This window comes from Bombina bombina, chromosome 4 (assembly GCF_027579735.1).
Source record: "Bombina bombina isolate aBomBom1 chromosome 4, aBomBom1.pri, whole genome shotgun sequence".
NCBI classification, from domain to species: Eukaryota; Metazoa; Chordata; class Amphibia; order Anura; family Bombinatoridae; genus Bombina; species Bombina bombina.
The window spans coordinates 787,982,779-788,003,981 of NC_069502.1; the positions used below are offsets into that span (position 1 = coordinate 787,982,779).

Consider the following 21,203-nt stretch of genomic DNA (forward strand, 5'->3'; position numbering starts at 1 on the left):
CAAAGTATTATGTACACTATTTTTTTTTTTATTTTAAAATTGAATAGTTACAACACAGCAGAAATAATGGATTTAAAATGTAACACACTGAGGATTTATTTTTACAAACCGATGTTTAATTAATTCTACAACCGATTATCTCTTTGTAACAATTATGGTAATTCATTTTCATTTTGTTTAGACCGTGGGAAAATCACCCATTTAGTCATAGTTCATTCTTTACTCTGATTGGCTTCCAACGTAGAACCATATCAGAGTTTATTCGCTGGTTGGTTAATAACGTGTCAGTCCTTTCACAAGTGCTCTGATTGGCTGCTTCTTTTGTAGGACCATTTCACGTTTGTGTTTTCATTGGTTGCTGACTGTACGAATCTGAGCGTGGCGTGAATGAAAAAAAAAAAGGGAGGAGAAAACTGGCTGGCCTTGCAATGTTATTTCATAATGTATGAGATATTGACGTGTTATTGTTTTAAGTATAGTTATAATGCTGATATACATAATAAATAGTTGTTACCACTCTGCCTCACGTAATATAGTAATACCCATCCATTGGTTCCAGAAGTGTCTAACTCTCTTAAATGGGAGATCAAAGTGAATAATATATATATATATATATATATATATATATATATATATATATATATATATATATATATATATATATATATATTTACCCACCTTGCTGTCAGTTTAATTGTCATTCCCCTCCAAGCCTTCAGGGGGCGTTTGATCTACATTAGACATAGCCTGCGTGTTGTTAGCTGACAGGAAGTAGGGGAGGTCTTTAGGCAGTGCATACAATACTGCTGTCAGTGCCTGTTACAGAGCAGATCTGTAGGAACTTGGCAGTAGAGATAGAAGCTCACAGATTTACAAGATGAGCTGTGGAAAAGAACCTGTAGTGATTGTGTCTGCAGCTCGCACTGCTATAGGTAAGACTTGATATAAAATCAAACAGCAACACAGAATAAACAATATTGCAGGAACGTTAAAAACAAATCTTTGTTGTATTTAGTGTATTCTTTTGTTTTACATGTAACCATTTTGCAGCGTTTGAAACCTACTATAGAAACTTAAAGGGGCATAAAACCCAATTTGTTTTCTTTCATTATTTAGAAAGAGCATGCAATTTTAAACAACTTTCTAATTTACTTCTATTATCTAATTTGCTTCATTCTCTTGATATTCTTTGCGGGAAAGCATACCTAGATATGCTCAGTAGCTGCTGATTGGTAGATGCACATAGATGTCTTGTGTGATTGGCTCACCCATGTGCATTGCTATTTTTTCAACAAAGGATATCTAAAGAATGAAGCAAATTAGATAATAAAGTAAATTGAAATGTTTTTTATTTTATTTTATTGTCTTCCTAAATAATGAAAGAAAATGTTTGGGTTTAGTGTCCCTTTAAGGATTTTACCAGATGTTTCAAGAGCATTTAGCAATACTGAAAACAGTTGTTCTTAGTCCTCTAATTTGTGCATTGTAGTTAATTTATAAAGAACACCTCTGTTTTTTGTTTATTACTATATTATGGCAAATCTCATATAACATTTTAAGAACAAGATTTGTACAAACCACAAACCATTTGTACAAACCACAATTATTTTCACCATTGCTGGAGCTAATGTTCTTGGAAGTAGACTGGGTTACTTTTGAACACTGTACATTTGCACTGAATGCTTTTTTTATTGAATTGTTTTTGGCCCTAATGTAGCATTTTATTAGTTACAAAAGTACAGCAATACTTGATACATCAATAATAAAGGGGATGACGTTTTACAACATCATTGCAGAACCAATATTCAAGTGCTTACAATAATACAATCACCATATAGTTAAAGGGATGGAAAAGTCATAATTGAAGTGTTCATAGGTGCATTTCAAAATGAAATAGTATCATTTTTTGCAATATACTCCCATTAGCAGAATTGCTTCTAGTAAAAGTTATTGCTGTTTTTCTGGAGCATATGCACATATCCTGTACGTTCCTGCGCACCTGTATTCAAACAAAATGCCTGTTCAAAGAATTGGCAGTGGTGTGTGTTTCTTCTGTGTAGACGTAATTTGTCATGCAAGCCACACCTGAGTCTGTGAGGAGGTGTAGTGTTTGAATACTGGTGCACGGCCCTCACAGGATATTTGCGTATACTGCAGAATACAGTAATAACATTTACTAGTATTATTTTTGCTAATGTTAGTATATTGCAAACATGCTTCTATTTAAAGTTTAAATTACACCCATGCACATTTCAATTTTGACATTTCTATCCCCTTTTAAATGTGTGTGTGTTGCTATGAGTGGCTATACATGATTTGATTGTAAATGTGGAGAAAAGCGCAGTATACATTATACCAAATGTATATTTGTTGTGTTAGTGTCCTTGTTTTACCTGTGCTCTGATTGGCTGCATAGTAGAACCATTCCAATTCTGGTTTGTCATTGGCTGCTGATTCAGGAACATTGGGATCTTTGAATTAGTGAAATATTAAATCATTAGGTAAACACTTTTTTTGTATATGCCCTTACAGGACCTTTTTTTCTGTAAATGTTTAATCTCAAGTCTAAATCTTTGGAAAGTCATAATTAAACTTGCATGAGTCAGAACATTTACTTTCTAGACACTTTTAAATTCACCTTCTATTTTCAAATGTGCTTCATTCTATTGGTATCCCCTTGTTGACAAACAATATCCTACACTAGTGGGAGCTAGCTGCTGATTGGTGCCTGCACACATTTTATATCTTGTTATTGGCTAACTAGATGTGTTTAGCTAGCTGCCAGTAGTGCAATGCTGTTCCTTCAGCAAAGGATAACAAGAGACTGAAGCAAATTTAATAATAGAAGTATATCGGAAAGTTGTTTAAAACTCTATATTCTTTTCAATCATGAGCATTTTTTTAGGGAGTTTCCTGTCCCCTTTTAAAGGAATAGTCTAGTTAAAGTTAAACTTTCATGATTCAGATAGAGCAGCAACTTTCTAATTTACTCCTATTAATTTTTGTTCGTTCTCTTGGTATCTTTATTTGAATGTAAACTTATGACCCGGCCCATTTTTGATTCAGAACCTGGGTATAAGGCTTGCTGATTGGTGGCTACATTTAGATACCAACCAGAAAGTGCTACCCAGGTGCTGAACTAAAAATGGGCCAGCTCCTATGCTTATATTCCTGTCTTTTCAAATAAAGATACCAAGAGAACAAATAAAAATTGATAATAGGAGTAATTTAGAAAGTTGCTTAAAATTGCTGCCCTATTTGAATCATGAAGGTTTAATTATAATTGCACTATTCCTTTAAGCTAGACCATTTCTGTGTTTTATTTTGGTTGGTTGTAATTCTATTTTCTCTATACTTTTATTTTCAGTAAATATAGTAATTAATGGTCATTTTTTTTTTATAAATACTATGTTTTGTTATAATTAACAAAAATGTTAAGAAAGGTGTGATATCTATCTATATCTATAGAGAGAGATTTGATTATGTAGCTTTTTTTATATATATATTTTTTGCCTGTGTATTTAGTTATAATACTGATTAATATTGTGTTTATGCATCAATTATTATGGTATTTCAGAGTAAAAGTCATTTTAAAATACTATGCAAGTACTTTAAAGGGACACTGAACCCAATTTTTTTTCTTTTGTGATTCTGATAGAGCATACAATTTTAAGCAACTTTCTAATTTACTCCTATTATCATTTTTTCTTCGTTTTCTTGCTATCTTTATTTGAAAAAGAAGGCATCTAAGCTATTTTTTGGTTCAGAACCCAAGACAAGCTTGTTTATTGGACAGTTAAATTTATCCACCAATCAGCAAGAACAACCCAGGTTTTCCCCCAAAAATGGGCCGGCATCTATACTTACATTCTTGCTTTTCAAATAAAGATACCAAGAGAATGAAGAAAATTTGATAATAGGAGTAAATTGGAAAGCTGCTTAAAATTGCATGCTCTATCTGAATCACAAAAGAAATAATTTGGGTTCAGTGTCCCTTTAAGATGTACTTTGTGTGTGTATAATATATTAGCACTGTGCAAATGTTTTGGGCGGTTGTGAGAAAATGCTGTAAAGTAAGAATGCTTTCAAAAATGCAAAATGGGTGAACAGAAAAAAAATCTAAATCAAATCAGTTTTTGGTGTTCACCCTTTGCCTTCAAAACACCAATGGCTGGCTGCTCTTGGGGGCTTGCCTTTTAAATATGTATAACATACACACACAATGTCCAAAATTAGTCATTGAAGTATTTTTTTTTTTCTGGAGGAGGGCATTTATAATATATTACATTTTTTTTTTTTTTTTTTTTTCTTAATAAAAATGGATGTTCTTGCGGTTTGTTTATATGCTTGTAGGCCGTTTTATAGCACATGGATCACCTATTTACAAACATGCACTTACTGTTGGTTTTAAATTCAAAACAAACCGCTTTTTTTTAAGATGTTTAAAGGGCCATAATACCCAAATGTTTAAACACTTGAAAGTGATGCAGCATAGCTGTAAAAAGCTGACTAGAAAATATCTCATGAACATCTCTATGTAAAAAAGAAAGATATTTTACCTCAGTAGCCATCTCCCATTATAAAGGATTTCTAAGCAGCATTTTAGTGTGTCTGTCCTGGGACAGCTTAGGGGATGAGCCTTGTGAACTCTCATATTATTTCACCAATCAGGTAAAGGAAGCTTACTATGAAATCTCATGAGAGTTAAGTCAAATCTCATGAGATCACAGTAAGAGTTCATGACCTCAGCACTGCTGATGCTGATTGGCTGCTGTTCATTTCTTCATTTTTTTTTTTTGTTTAACCTGCAGCTGGGAGCAGGTGAAGTATAATTTTTTACACAGAACTTACTCTGCTGAGCTGAGGAGATTGTGAGGTAAAATATCTTCCTTTTTTACATTGAGATGCTCAGGTGATATTTTCCTGTCAGCTTTTTACAGTTATACTGCATCAGTTTCAAGTGATTTAGCATAAGAGTATTATGTCCCTTTAAATCGTTGTCTTTCATATGCATGACAGGTGGGAGTTTTCCTTTATAACATAGTCCATTTAATTATAGGAAACAGAATCGCATGACGATTCAATTTAAACAGAATAATTAAGTATTTTCAGGCTATTATTAAAGGGACAGTAAATGTAATTTTCTATTTTGATACATAATTCTGCACTATTTGCAGAATTCTGTAATAGGTAACCATACCTTTTTTAAAAAAAAAAAAGATGTAAAATTATAGATTTATTCACCCAATAGTCCCTTTTTAACTAGCTATAATCTTGTGTAATAGCACTGCTCAGAAAATATGGGCCTAGCTGTATTTTATTTTAGTAGCCTTATTAAACAATGTGTTCTTTTCCCCAGGCTCATTCAATGGAACTCTGTCTAGCATTCCTGTACATACCCTGGGGTCTACTGTGATCACAGAAGTTTTAAGAAGAGCAAGTATTAAACCAGATGAAGTCTCTGAAGTGATATTTGGACATGTACTAGCTGCAGGTGTGCTTCATGATCAATCTGCAAACAATGCTTGAAATCAACTTTATTAACATGATGTTTATAGTAAAGTTTCTATATTTTTTTTAAACATATTATGCGGAGACAGTTTAAAGGGATATAAAATAAAAAAAAAATGTTCTTTCATGATTCAGCATACAATTTGAAACAATTTTCCAATTTACTTCTATTATCAAATTTGCCTCATTCTCTACGCTACTCATGGCATCTACCTGCATATGGAACTGGAGCATGATCGGTGCTCCGGTTCCATATGAGGGCAGATGCCAGATCATTACAGATGGTGGCACACTGTGTCATTGTCTGGAACGATCATTTGCTGGCGGGAGGTGTGGGGGGGAATCCGGAAGGCAGGTGGGCAGCCCAGCAGGGGCAGGAATGCGGAAAATAAAAAATAAAGGGAGAAGGAGGGAAGGGGCACTATGCTACAGAAAAAAAGGTAGTGTTGGGGGTTCCTAACTAATGATCGCAGGAGGGGGGGACCACTATACTACAGAAAATAATACATAAATAAATAATACAATTGTGTAGGTACTGGCAGACAGCTGCCAGTACCTAAGATGGCAGACACAGAGGAGAGAGGGTTAGAGAACTGTTTGGGAGGAATGAGGAAGGTTGGAGGGTAAGGGTGGATCCTACACTGCAGAAAATAAAATAAAAAAAAATTGATTAAAAATAAATTGCCTTAAAACTTAATATTGGCAGACTGTCTGCCAGTACCTAAGAAGGGGGTGAGGGAGCGGTCAGGGGGTGGGAGGGTAATCTCTACGCTAAAATTAACCTTACAAGCTACCCGATGAACCCCTTCACTGCCGCGATTAATAGAAGTGTGGTTCGCAGCAGCAAAAAGCAGCCTTCTAATTACGAAAAAGTAATGGGAAAGCCACATATGTCTTCTATTTCTGAAAAAAGTGGATCCCAGAGAAGCTTTTACAATCATTTTTGCTATGATTGCACAAGTGGTATGTAAATAATTTCAGTAACAAAAATGACTAAGTTTGTGAAAAAGTTAACATTTTATATTTATGTGACCACATTTGGCGGTGAAATGATGGCATGAAATATACCTAAGTGGGCTAATACCTTGGGTTGTCTACTTAAAAAAGAAATATATAGTTTTGACAGATAAATGGGGGAAAAAACAAGGTTCTTTTTAAATGGATTGATGGCAAAAAAGCTACAAATTCTTTGGTATTTTGGGCAAGTTCTTTTCTGAAAGTCCCGGTAGTGAAGGGGTTAGAATTGCACATTCTAACTGAATCATTAAAATTTAACTACTGTCCTTTGAAAACACATTTCATGTCCATTAAATTAAAATTCACTATAATTATATTTGCAGTATGTTGGCATAAAAAAAGCATTTTGGACCTGATATGTACAAAGCCCCACCCTTAAAAAAAATAAATAAAAAAAAATCCTTTCTTAGTACAGGTAGCCCTCAGTTTACGCCAGGGTTAGGTTCCAGAAGGAATGGTTGTAAATTGAAACCCAGTTTATAATGTAAGTCAATGGGAAGTGAGGGAGATAGGTTCCTGGTCATAAGTAACACCTAATACATTATTTTTAAAGCTTCGAAATGAAGACTTTAAATGCTAAACAGCATTATAAACCTAATAAAATAACACAACACAGACTTCACTTGCATTTTTCTGCAAACAGTTCTATCTATGCATTCCAATCTGGACTGATTTATAGACAGGAAGATCTTGTTCCTTTGAAATCTGCTCGATAGCTCAGGTCTGGTTAAACTGATTAATTTCAGCTTGCTTGGCTTTGCTTGCATAAGCGGACAGCTCCACCTACTGGCTATTTTAATAAATGCACTGCTTCTCAATGCTTTTCAATAGCAGTCACATGACTGGAAAAAAGGATGTTATTCTGAAACGGTGTAAATTGAACCGTTGTAAAACGCGGGCCTCCTGTACATATTTTATAGAACTTTTATTCTTAATTTAGCAAACTATTTAACCTACAGAACTGTATAAATATGGTCCTGAAAATTTGTTGAAGTCAGTATCTAACATTTTCAATTTTTTTTAGGGACTGTTTTACGTGATTTATTTAAGTTACTGTCTTGCATGTTCAAAATGCTTGAAAACTATTATGAATATCTAATATATATTGTAATTGGAGAATTTGAGAACTGTCAGTAAAATACTCATTGTCGCTCTCTTTATTTTTAAGGTACCGGTCAGAACCCTGTTCGTCAGGCCAGTGTAGCTGCAGGTGTTCCCTATAGCATTCCAGCATGGAGCTGCCAGATGATCTGTGGGTCTGGCTTAAAGTCGGTGTGTCTTGGAGCTCAGTCTATAATGACCGGGGAATCTGATATTGTTGTAGCTGGTGGCATGGAAAACATGAGTAGGGTGAGCATACTATATATATTTATATTTTATATATATATATATATATATATATATATATATATATATATAATTTCAAATCCGCTTTATTGAAAAAGATAGAAATGTACAAAACAAAAGTATAATGCATATTTATTATATTTAGACAGTCATTGTTAAGTACATCTAAACCATATATAACTGACTGGTCAACTTTAAGGTGGGCTTGTCCTGTAAAAAGGGCAACATACAAATGGGGTGCCTTGTCTGTAGAGTGGAAAGAACATTTTTCCCAAATCTAAGAGGTGGAAGAACAATAAAAGGTGAGAGAGAGTTTAGCATACTCTATTTTTAATGTATCAGTGATATAATCTTAAAATGGAGGAAGCCCAAGCTGTTAATAAAACTTCAAGTTTTTTTTTCCCCTGATACTTCCCCTTTATTGACATAGTATGTTATGTGGCCTTAGAGTGAAAACTATCTACCGTTTGGGGATACTCTTCCTACGAATGCTATTATCTACTTATAGGTGATCATATTTCAATGAAAAAATCTGAGGTCTAATTTTGTATTTAATACCTTATTCAGGCTTTGTTAGGCCACTATGTAGTTGACTTGGATAATTATTTAGCTAAGTGGGGCCTGTACATACTATTGGTTAATGGGACAGTATACACTCATTTTCATATAACTGCATGTAATAGACACTACTATAAAGAATAAAATGCACAGATACTGATATAAAAATCCAGTATAAAACCGTTTAAAAACGTACTTAGAAGCTCTCAGTTTAGCTCTGTTGAAAAGGTAGCTGGAAAGCCCACTGCAAGTGGGAAATAAGACCCTCCCCCCCCCCCTCTTTTGCATATGAAAAGACCCTTTACACAAACAGGAGCAAGCTGGAGTAGGTAGCTGACGGTATTCTCATAAAACTTTGGGGCTTAGTTAGGAGTCTGAAAATCAGAGCAATGTTATTTAAAAATAAGTAAAACTATACATTTAAAAAAAAAAACTTTATGGGCTATATAAATAGATCATCTACAAAACATTTAAGGAAAGAAAAAATGAGTGTATAATGTCCCTTTACGTACATTCATGTAAATGCACTTTTTATGTATAACTGCCATGTTGACTTGTCTGTAAATATTTCTGTACCACAATAAAAAAATATATATAAAAAAAAAAAAAAGTTTATTGTGCTCTTCTACAAAAACTAGTAAAACTCTTCTTCTGTTATTGATATTGCTCACACATATGAGTGCATATGGATGCTAAGGGTCCAATTTTATAATTTGTCTGGCGGACACGATTCACTGTAGCTGGTGAACTGCTTGTGCAATGCCGCCCTCTGCAGATTCGCAGATAATTGGCCGCTAGCAGGGGGTGTCAATCAACCTGATTGTATGAGATTGGGCGAATTGATGTCCGCTAATGGTACTGGACACGTTATTTCCTTCTTACACGTGTATGTACCCACTTATCTCTACTTTAATTTTGTACAACTAGGAGTAAATATGGAAGTTTGCAGTGTGTAGAAATTGTGATTTCTATCTATTTTTAAATTTTTAAATAAAGATGTTTTAATATATTGCAAAGCCATATAACCCATATTTTTCTACACATCCAAGAGTAATTTAAGTAACAGTGCTTCTTTACAGAAAGGGTCGTGAATTAATGGAAATATACTTCCAGTAGAATTTGTAGGGGCAAATACAGGATATGACTTCCAATAATGCATAGGATATGCATAAGGGTGTTCTGAGAATTTTAAAACTTTTTTTTTTTTTTTTTTTTTTTTTTTGGGCCATCTAGTTTTCATATTCCCTTAAAATCCAAGTTTCTATAAAAAAAACAAAAAGGTGAGAGCTAGAACAAGAATTTTAGGAACCACAGCTCCCTGGATTTATCAAGCCCTTGATCTAATATATTCATAATGCCTTCTAATATCAATATATGGGGATTAACAAATACAAAGAGCGGTGGGAACCAAGTTAAGGTTATTTTAAAGTATGTTGTCACAATTGCTGCCAGTTCCAGAGACTGTATGGTAGATAATGTTACATTAAAAAAATACTATTGACTTTTATGTCCTTTTTAAAGTTGAGAGGTTGCTCTTACCTTTAAAGGGACAGTCTAGTCCAAATTAAACTTTCATTAGTCATATAGGACATGTAATTTTAATCAACTTTCAAATTTACTTTTATCATCAAATTAGCTTTTTTTTGCTTGGTATTCTTAGTTTAAACTAAACCTAGATAGGCTCATATGCTAATTTATATATATTTATAAGCCCTTGAGGGCTGCCTTTAATCACATGCTTTTTAAAAAAAATTTCACAACAAAAGATTTGATAGTTCAGGTGGGCCATACAGATAACACTGTGTTCAGGCACAGAAAGTTATTTAACCCTTTCATGGCAGGGTTATAATGTCTACATCGGAACGTTGTGCACACGATCGCGAGATTTCAATTATTGGATCGGGTCTGGGGGGCGTCCCTATAATGCTAGGAACGCCCTCCAGACCGCGATCAAATCCAGGAAGCGCAGTTGTCTTCAGGACAGCCGTTCGCTACGACGTTGTATTCTGTCATAACGGCGCTAAAGCCCAGCGCAGTTTTGACAGAATATAACAGCGGCAAAAGGTTAAGATTTAGCACAAAACAATGCTAAATTCAAGTCAATAGATAGTAAATAGTCACAGTCATGTGATCAGGGGGCTGTCAGAAGGTTCTTAGATACAAGGTAATCACAGAGGTAAAAAGTATATTAATATAACTGTGTTGGTTATGCAAAACAGGGGAATGGGTAATAAAGGGATTATCTATATTTTAAAACAATAACAATTCTATGGTAGACTGTCCCTTTAATGTACATACTATATTGTGTTTACTAAACTCTGTGCAAGAACAGAACTTTGAAATTAAAGCATTGAACTGCAAATAATTAATATTTTTTTTTGCTGATAACTGAATTAAAAAGTACAAAATGTATATTAAAAAAAAAAAAAAAAAAAAAAAAAAAAGACATAGCATAGTTGTACTAGTTTTATATACTATGGAATTTTGGGCGCTATACAAATAAATTATATTACCCACCAATAATTGAGTCAACGTATTACAAATGTAAGTATTGAAATGTTACCTGGGTTATGAGAACCCAGCATGAGGGGATCACAACTACAATATGTTGGTGCTTTTATGGACATTTGTCACTCTATGTATCCTACACTTTGTCTCTTGTCATTGCCTCACCAGATATTTTCTGCTAGCTCCCAGTAGGGCATTTCGTCTCTGGTGTGGACTTTAACTAATCCCTCTGCAGGCGTTAAACACATTTTGTATATGAGCAATAGTGCATACAAAATGCTCTAAAATATTAGATCATTGTTAGAATATATTCCTTAAAGGTACATGAAACTCAAAATTTTTCTTTCATGATTCTAGAGTATGTGATTTTAAACAACTTTCCAATGTACTTATCTAATTTGTTTAATTCTCTAGGTATCCTTAGCTGAAAAGCATACCTAGGTAGGCTCAAGAGCAGCAATGCATTACTGGGAGCTAGATGCTGATAGGTGGCTGCACACAAATGCCTATTGTCATTGGTTCACCAGATGTGTTCAGCTAGCTCCGAGTATTGCATAGTTGCTGCTTCAACAAAGAATACCAAGAAAATGAAGAGAATTGGATACTAGAAGTACATTGTAAAGTTGTTTTAAAATCACATGCTCTATCTGAATCATGAAAGAAAAATGTTGTCTTTCATGTTCCTTTAAAGAGACTTTTCAAGTGGTATGACCCTGAACTGCAAAACAATGCAACATTTATTAACACAATTACATGTTTAAATTCTATAAATCACATATTTTGTTTGCAGATCTATAGCAATGCAGTGCTTAATTTCTGATGCGTAAATAAAAATGACTTGCCTTTTGGGCCTCCTCAATATAGTTCAAGAAGGTCCAGTCGCACTTATTGAACTCCCTTATGTCTGGCTATTTGCATGTTTATTTAGCCACTTGTTTGTTTTTATTTTTTTTTTTATGGCTGTAGTGTTCAGCTACTACTAGTCATTTTTATTCTTTTTTTTTACTTAGTGTTGGCTCTATCCACAAAATATTGTTCTAAATATGCATTTTTGATACTGAGTGAAATTGTTTTTCTAATTTTCTGTATATATTTTTTTTTCCCCTTCAAAAACATTTATATTTGCTCTTCATTTCCAGACACCTCATTTAGTTCACATGCGAGCTGGAGTGAAAGCTGGGGATGTTTCTTTGCAAGACAGTATACTCTGTGATGGTCTCAATGATGCATTTTACAATTACCATATGGGAATAACTGGTAAGAAGCTTATATGTCCCTTTCTGTTTAACTCATAAGAAATCCATATTACTCCTAAACATTCTGGTGACTTAGGGTTTATTTATAAACTGGATTAGCAACTTTGGAGCCCTTGTTGTGCTGGATAACTCATGCGAGCCTGCAATTGAATTTGAAGATCGCTACTTCCTAACCTCTCCACCATTTCAGAAGTAATAAATAAAATCATGCAGGACTGAACAGACCAAAGTGATTTAAAAAACAAACAAAACTGTGTTGTGCGATTGGTTGCATGAGAAGAGGTATAATTTCACGATTTGCTCTTGTGCAATCTTAAAGGGACATTTAAACACTAAATACATCCTAGATAAAATGATACATTCAAAGAAAAGATTAGTCCATGACTAACATGTAGATGTATTTTTTAAAGTTTCATTAGTTGTTTAAAAAGTGACAAAATAAGTGTAAAGTTTTAGTGTCTATAAAACACTGGGAGCTGCCATGTTGTAACTTGTGTTACCTTCTCTGCTGTGGCCAATTAGGGCCAGTTATAAATAGGTCACTAGAGTGTGCAGCCAATGGTTGTGCTGGATTTAACAGTGTTCTGCACTTCCATTTCTAACAGGAACTAAAAAGCTCACAATTTCAGAATGGAATTACAGACAAAGAGGACAAAATAAATAATGAAAGTATATTACAGAGTTGTTTTATATATACAATTTATCATTTTATATTACCAGCCCAAAGTGTTTAATATCCCTTTAAATTTCATCAGCCTTGCTGGCAGCAGTTGTGGGCAGACATGTTCCCTGTCTGGGAACTTGTGTGCTTATACTTTCTTAAATGTACTTCATAGTATTTATTACTTCTTGGCCTTTTTGGAAGTATCTGGTCTTTTGTTTAAATCTCCTAGATTTAAGTGGTTGTTTGATGTCAGCTTGCATAATACAGACAGATAAACATTCATGGAGTTGCTAAACATGTTATATTAAAACCCAAAACATTTCTTCCATGATTTGGATAGAGTATACAATAAACTTCTATTATCACATTTACTTTGTTCAATTGGTATGCTTTGTTATAGGGACACTGAACCCAAATTTTTTATTTTGTGATTCAGATAGAGCATGCAATTTTAAGCAACTTTCTAATTTACTCCTATTATCAATTTGTCTTTGTTCTCTTGCTATCTTTATTTGAAAAGAAGGCATCTAAGCTTTTTTTTTTTTTTTATTGGTGGATGAATTTATCCACCAATCGGCAAGAACAACCCAGGTTTTTCACCAAAAATGGTCCGGCATCTAAACTTACATTCTTGCTTTTCAAATAAGGATACCAAGAGAATGAAGAAAATTTGATTATAGCAGTAAATTAGAAAGTTGCTTAAAATTACATGCTCTATCTGAATTGCAAAAGAAAAAAAAAATTGGGTTCAGTGTCCCTTTAAAAAGCAGGTGGGTAGGAACAGGAGCGTGCACTTGTTTGGAGCACTATATGGCAGCAGTTTTGCAACAATACTTTTAACAATGTTATACATTTGCAAGACCACTAGGAGGCAGCAGTTTTCTGACATGTAGTGCTCCAGATGTGCGCCCAGTACCTACCTAGGTATTTTATAAACAATGAATACGAGAACCAATCAAATTTGATAATAGAAGTAAATTGGAAACTTATAAAAAAAAAAAAAAATTGCATTCTTTGAATAAAAAGTGTTTCGTGTCTGTAAAAGGGGCCTTGTAGTAAAAATATTCTATGATTATAGATTTTTTTTTTAATTATTTTTTTTTACTATAAATTTAAGGCAGCTTCTGAGCATGTGCATAAATAGAGCGAATACTGTGAAATGCAGGATAAGAACAAAGTTTAAATATTTTTAACCCTTTGTCAGGGTTAATTTGTCTACATCGGAACAACATTCCGATGTAAACAAATCGAAATCCCTCAATCGCGAGATTTCAATGATGGGATAGGGTCGGGGGGGGGGGGGGGGGGGCGTCATAACCCGATCCCATTCTGGAAGCGCCGTTGGCTTCAGGACAGCCAAACGGCTGGGACGTTCCATGCCTTCCTAACGGCGCTAAATCCCAGGGCAGTTAGTACGGCATGGAATGTCCTAACGGCTGTAAAATGTTAAAGATAAACCTTTACAGTAAATAATAATATAAAAAACAAAAAAAAAAAACACATTATCAATGTAGAGCGTAGTTTTATCTTTTTACTACAGTCCCTTTAACCGTATTTTATGTTCTTGCAGTTGCCCATCATATATGTAAATTACACCCCTATTGGGCAATACCTAGTCATGTGTATAGGAGAAGAATAACCAAACCTCTAGTGATGTGAAAGGTTAACGGGACAAAATTATTTGAATATTTTAAGATTAGACATCTCTCATGAATATATTCTTTCTAGAGTTTTATTTACAATAATTTTGTTACATTTTAGATAGATGTGTTTATTGTATTGTATCTCCTAATAATAAATGCTCACCAGCCTGTGTAGCCAAAATAAAGACGGCTAATTGTGAATAATGGGTTTATGTTGTTGCCATATAACGTACTTTGTTATCCTAGTAATAAACTCTTCTGCTGTTTAGAAATGCATGTGTTTTATATCTATTTCAGCTGAAAATGTGGCAAAACAATGGAACATTTCTAGACAAGAACAGGATAAGCTTGCAGTCCAGTCACAGAACAGAACAGAGGCAGCACAGAAGGCTGGTTATTTTGACAAAGAGATTGTATCAGTTTCAGTGCCCTCCAGAAAAGGTATTATTATTATTATTATTATTATTTATATCCTCTTTTTTTTTCTTTTTTTTTTCATTTCTTTTTTTTTTTTACTATTTTGAGAATTTATGTAATATATATAATATCTGACAATTTGCTTTCCTTTCACTAGTTTACAATAATAGTCTCCTACTCCCAAAGCTGGTACCTACACCACCAAAAAACAATTGTCTCCTATCTGTTTGTTCTTTGACCTTTACAGAAAATGTCTATGTTGGGATTAATGACTTCTGGTTGTCTAATCCATAGAGGGAGATTCTCCTTTATGGAATGGAAAGTTCACAACTTTGTTGATTATAGGATTTCTTTAGGATAACATCCTTTTTGTAGAGTGGAAAAGGCAAAATCATTTAATGTGTGTAAATCATACTTGGTTATTCAAACTGCATGTAATTTTATAGATTTTACTACGGGGGGGTCTAATCATTAAAGTGATGCTAAATTGTAGCGTTTCAAAAACGCTAGGATTTTCCATCACTAAAAATAAAGGTGACCTTCATCAGTTTAAAAAAATCCTGATGAATAGGTTTCCACTTCTTAGCCAATAGGCGTGTTAGCCATATGGCATAATGCCGATCAGCTATTGGCTAAGAAGTAGCAACATCACCTCATTGAAAAACTGAGCTGTGCCATGGGCGGCTGGAGGCACTTAGGTTAGTGCTGAAGCTGCAGAGAATTAAAGTTACCAATTCACCAGTTTTTGTTTTTTTAAACTGATGAATGAAGGTCACCTTTCTTTTTAGTGATGGTAAATCCTAGCATTTTTGAGGTGAATGGCAGGTGACTTGAAACATTTCAATTCCCGCCATTAACTATGCATTATGAAGGTCCAAACCCAATGAGTATCTCCAGAAAGAAGAAGAGCTGAGCTAGCCTTGCACAATGCATAGTTAATGCTGCATACAATTCACCAGCAATTCTCCTATTTTAGGTGAATTGTACAGAGCATTAACTATGCATTGTACAGGGCTCTTCTTGCAGGAGATACTGCCTTTTATAATTCAGTTTCAAATCAAATACAATTCACCTGCAGTTCATCTCTTTGTAAATACAGCCCTTAGTGTTCTAGATGCTAGCACTAAGTCAGAGGACCTAAATATGGAACTGTTTGCCACTTCTGTTGGTGCAAACTCTATAATTAAAGGGACACTATACACAAATGTTCATATAACTGCATATAATAGACACTACTATAAAGAATGATATGCACAGATACTAATCTAAAAATCCAGTATAAAGCCTTTTAAAAACCTACTTGGAAGCTCCCAGTTTAGCTCTGTTGATGAGGTTAGGCTGGGACACCCAGTGAAAGGCTCTGGGAAAGCAGGAAGAGCAGACTCCTTCCTCCCCTGCATATGAAAAGAACTATTACACAAACAGGAGCAAGTAAGAATCTGTAGACTTCAGTCTTCATCTGATACTTTGGGGCTTGGTTACAAGTCTGAAAATCAGCACAATGGTATTTAAAAAAAAAAAAAAAAAAAAAGGCGCTAAACTATACATTGTTATAAAAACACTCCCAGATGGGCTTTATAAATGGATCATCTACAAAACATTTATGCAAAGAAAAATCTAGTGTACAATGTCCCTTTTAACAGTAGCTTATGTTCTTGCAGTTGCCCATCATATATGTAAATAACACCCCTATTGGTCAATACTTAGTCATGTGTATAGGGGAAGAATAACCGAGCGTCTAGTGATGTGAAAGGTTAAGGGGACAAAATTATTTGAATAGTCGATAGAACATGCAATTTTAAACAACTGCTGTTATGAAATGGGATTTTGTTTTCTTTGTATCCCTTTGTTGTAGAATAATCCTAGGCAGGCTTATAGGACATCAAGAGCATCCATGTGTCTTAAGCAGTGTGTGGCAATGCTGCAAACATTGTTGCAAACACTTCTGTCATAGAGTGATAAAGACACACGTTCTCTTGAGGTCCTATGAGCTTACCTAGGTTAACTCCTCAACAATGGATACCAAGAGAACAAAGCATATTTGTCTTGCACTACATAGTTAAGCATATTACGACTATATTTAGTACAGAATGTCTCAACAGTCACCCATTTTTTTTTTACAGGTCCGGTGGATGTTAAAACAGATGAGTTTCCTCGACATGGAAGTAATTTAGGAGCAATGGAAAAATTAAAACCTTATTTTCTGAAGGATGGAAGTGGTACTGTAACTCCAGCTAATGCTTCTGGTAATTATATGGTTCACAAATTCTAGAAAAAAAATAATTTATATATATATAAAATATAAAATATATATATATATATATATATATATATATATATATATATATATATATATATATATATCCTCTGCTCACATATAGCCATCAGTACTTTTAACAATTATGGTTTATAAATGGATGAAGGAATGAAGTGGCTAAAGTATATTTCCAATCTAATACAGGTGGAAGGTTCTCTGACTTATTTGAAAGGATGAGTTGCAACTAAGCCTATAGAGCAAATGTATTTGTGTGAGGCAGCCCAGCAAGCACTTCATAAACTATGCACCCAAAATTTTAAAACTGGAAAGAGTTTATTTAAATTTGTATTCGTGACATATTAACATTTTGAAAAGTTTAATGATTTTGAACATGCACTGAGTTGAAATGTATTTTCTTGTTTTTGAACAATTTTGTACAAAAACCTTTTAGAGTTGTTTTTTTTATTTATTATTTAATTGTCCTTGCCTTCAGGAATTAATGATGGAGCAGCTGCCGTAATTCTTATGAAGAAGTCAGAAGCACAACACAGAGGCCTTTCTCCACTGGCACAGATTGTCTCATGGGCTCAAGCAGGCTTGGATCCATCCGTTATGGGAGTTGGACCTATTCCAGCTATTAAAAAAGCGGTGCGTGTTCAAATGGTTTAGTTTCAGCTAATTATTTCAAAATAAAGTGGTGGTTGAATACCAGTAAAGGGTTATAGTGCGGTTGTCACCAGGGTTGATTCACTTAACAAGCATGACTTGGAATCAAGTTCCATATTTGGCGACTTGCGACTCATTATAATCAAAAAGGACTTGCAACTTTGACTTGGTCACGCTAGGCTGGTCCATGGAGTCGACAAACAAAACTATAAAATACCCAACTCCTTGTTTTTTTAATAACAGTTTTTTAAGATGTAAGATTTATCATTTTATATATATATTACCATCTCAAAGTGTTTTAATATCCCTTTAAAGGAAGTCTGGCACTCCCTTGCAAGCACACAGATTAAAAAGCAAAATGGAAGAGTTTGTTACAGCATTTGGACAAATGGTGATAGGCCCAGGACCATGACAAGGTCTCTTTCTCCCTGGGTCCCTAAACTACAGGCACACAATGCATTACTTCAACCATACACACTGAGATACAAACAAGGGTGACGCAGGCCCTTTGTAATTTCCCAGGGAGGAAGAGACCTTGCATTGGTCCTGGACCTAATAATAATAATACAGTAAAAAAAAAATATACACACATACATATATAGATACACAAAACATACTCCTTTTTTTTAATAACGCCCACCCATATTATTCATTCTCTCTCTTCCCTCCTCTCCCCTCATAGTAGCACAGCATTTCTAAATGACTGCATGGGTTTGTCTGCATCTGTGTTTCATGATTCCTCTCTGTGTGGTGAAGTATGTTAGCCGTTATTTCTCCTGCATCTGTTTTTTCTACTTCTATATCCTTTTAGGTACCAAATAATTGTTTTCTGGCTTAGATATGCCAACCCTCCCTGACACACATTCTTTTTTTTTTTTTTACATACACATGCCCCAAGTGTCTAGCAGTGTGTTATGTCTATTAATTTAGTATGGTAATTAATACTATGACGCTAAATTGGGCAAAGAGCACTAATGACTTAACACTTACAGCTTGACTTGGACTTGTCTGTTTTGGCTCAGGACTTGACTTGAGACTTACTTGTGACTTGCAAAACAATGACTTGGTCCCACCTCTGGTTGTTACTGCTGTAGTGGGACTTCTAGTAGGGAATCTCTATAAACATTTACATTCCCTTAAAGCATACAACAAAGATGTTATGAAATGTGTTGCAATAACTCTTTTTTCCAGCTTAGTGAAGGTTTCCATGTAATTGATAATGTCTTCTCTTGTAGTAAAAACTGCTTAGATTTAATTTTGTTTACAATCAAGACTATTTAAAAGGTGTTGTTTAATGGTTGCGTGTCAGTTTGCTCAGGCTTATTACAATGTCTGTATTGAACAAAAACTAGGACATGGTGTTGGATAATGTATTTGTGCAACTGTGGAAACCAGCCTTTGTTTAAACAGTTTACAGAATTGATCACACAACTGAAAATTCAATGTTCCATTCATGCCTTTCCCTTTTGAGGGGAAAGCCACTATTCAATAGTAATCCAGCAATGCTTCTCTGAATAGATTGATTGCTGTACCAACCAACAAGTATGTAACTTAAACTCTTTTTGGCTAGCCCTAACCCCTTTTGGGAAGGCTCAAACACACAGTCAGCTCAGTTATTGGCTATCTGTTCTTTTTCCATCTTAAAGGGGAGGAGAGAGTCCACGGCTTCATTCATTACTGTTGGGAATTAAGCACCTGGCCACCAGGAGGAGGCAAAGACACCCCAGCCAAAGGCTTAAATACCTCCCCCACTTCCCTCATCCCCCAGTCATTCTTTGCCTTTCGTCCGAATCCCTGTGTGAAATGGTCGAGGGGGAGACCTCCATCGACGAGATACAGAAAAAGATTAAGGTGCTGAAGGTCGCCAATTCTTTCATCTGTGATGCCAATATGCAAATTATTGGCCTGAATGCTAAGGTATCAGGTTTTACTGTTTTAGCACACAGGGCTCTGTGGCTAAAATCTTGCTCTGCTGACATGACCTCTAAATCAAGGCTGTTGTCCCTGCCTTTTCAAGGGAAGATCCTGTTCGGTCCAGGATTGGATTTGATCATATCCACGGTTACGGGAGGCAAGGGAGCTTTCCTACCGCAGGATAAAAAGGCTAAGCCTAAGGGATCTACTTTTCGTCCCTTTCATGCGGACAAGGCCCAGCACCAGCAACCCACCGCGAAAGTGGACCAGTCAAGGGATCAAGGAAGCCGGCTCAATCTTGGAACAAGTCTAAGCAGAGCAAGAAGCCCGCCGAGACAAAATTGGCATGAAGGGGTGGCCCCCGACCGGTCTCCGGATCACGTAGGGGGGCAGGCTATAACTATTCTCAGACGCATAGTTGCAGGATGTTCAGGACCCTTGGGTTCTAGAAGTTGTCTCCCAGGGTTACAGGATAGGGTTAAGATCCCATCCGCCCAAGGGCAGATTTCCCCCTGTCAAACCTGTCTTCAATACCAGAGAAGAGAGAGGTCTTTCTAGAGTGTGTGTGAGATCTCGCCTCTCTCTCTGGGTTATCATACCAGTACCCCTAGCGGAAAGGGGTCTGGGGTACTATTCCAACATTTTTATGGTTCCAAAGAAGGAGGGCACGTTCCGCCCAATTCTGGACCTAAAGTGTTTAAACAAGTCTCTGTGTGTTCCATCGTTCAAAATGCAAACAATGAGATCTATTCTGCCCCTAGTTCAAGAGGGACAGTTCATGACAACTGTAGACTTGGACGCTTACCTTTATGTGCCAATTTACAGGGACCACTTCAGGTTCCTAAGATTTGCGTTTCTGGACCATCACTTCCAGTTTGTGGCCCTTTTTTTGGTCTGGCAACGGCCTCAAGAGTCTTCACGAAGGTTCTGGGGGCGCTGCTTGCAGTGGCCAGATCCAGGGGCATTGCGGTGGCACCTTATCTGGACGACATCATAGTTCAGGCGTCGTCGCTCAGCCTCGCAGAGGATCATTCGAGGGCTCTTTTGCTCCAATCTCCTGGTTGGAAGATAGACTCAGGAAAGAGTTCCCTGGTTCCCAGCAACAGGGTGGAGTTCCTGGGCACAATAATAGACTCTATGTCCATGAAGATATTTCTCACAGATCAGCAACGCAGGAAGCTTGCATCCACCTGTCTTGCCCTTCAGTCCTCCACAAGCCGTTGGTGGCTCAATGTTTGGAAGTGAGAGGTCTCATGGTTTCAAGCATATATGTCATCCCATTCGCCAGGTTCCATCTCAGACCTCTTCAATTGTGCATGTTGAGACAGTGGAACGGCGATCATTCAGATCTATCACAGCTGATATCCATGGATACTCGGACTTGAAATTCCCTCTCGGTGGATTTGTCCGGAGCAACTGTCCATGGGGACATCCTTTTTGAGACC

At 35.7% G+C, this 21,203-nt stretch overlaps 1 protein-coding gene across 1 annotated transcript in view; it reads left to right on the forward strand.

Annotated features, from left to right (window-relative positions):
- The first annotated feature begins 783 nt into the window (after window positions 1-783).
- Window positions 784-21,203, forward strand: part of ACAT2 (acetyl-CoA acetyltransferase 2) — a 48,490-nt gene continuing 28,070 nt past the window's right edge. Inside the window, exons 1-7 of the mRNA XM_053711174.1 lie at window positions 784-932; window positions 5,360-5,494; window positions 7,697-7,878; window positions 12,081-12,198; window positions 14,802-14,945; window positions 17,045-17,167; window positions 17,672-17,826. Coding sequence (XP_053567149.1) covers window positions 878-932; window positions 5,360-5,494; window positions 7,697-7,878; window positions 12,081-12,198; window positions 14,802-14,945; window positions 17,045-17,167; window positions 17,672-17,826 — 912 coding nt within the window. The 5' untranslated portion in view covers window positions 784-877. The remainder of the gene's footprint in view (window positions 933-5,359; window positions 5,495-7,696; window positions 7,879-12,080; window positions 12,199-14,801; window positions 14,946-17,044; window positions 17,168-17,671; window positions 17,827-21,203) is intronic.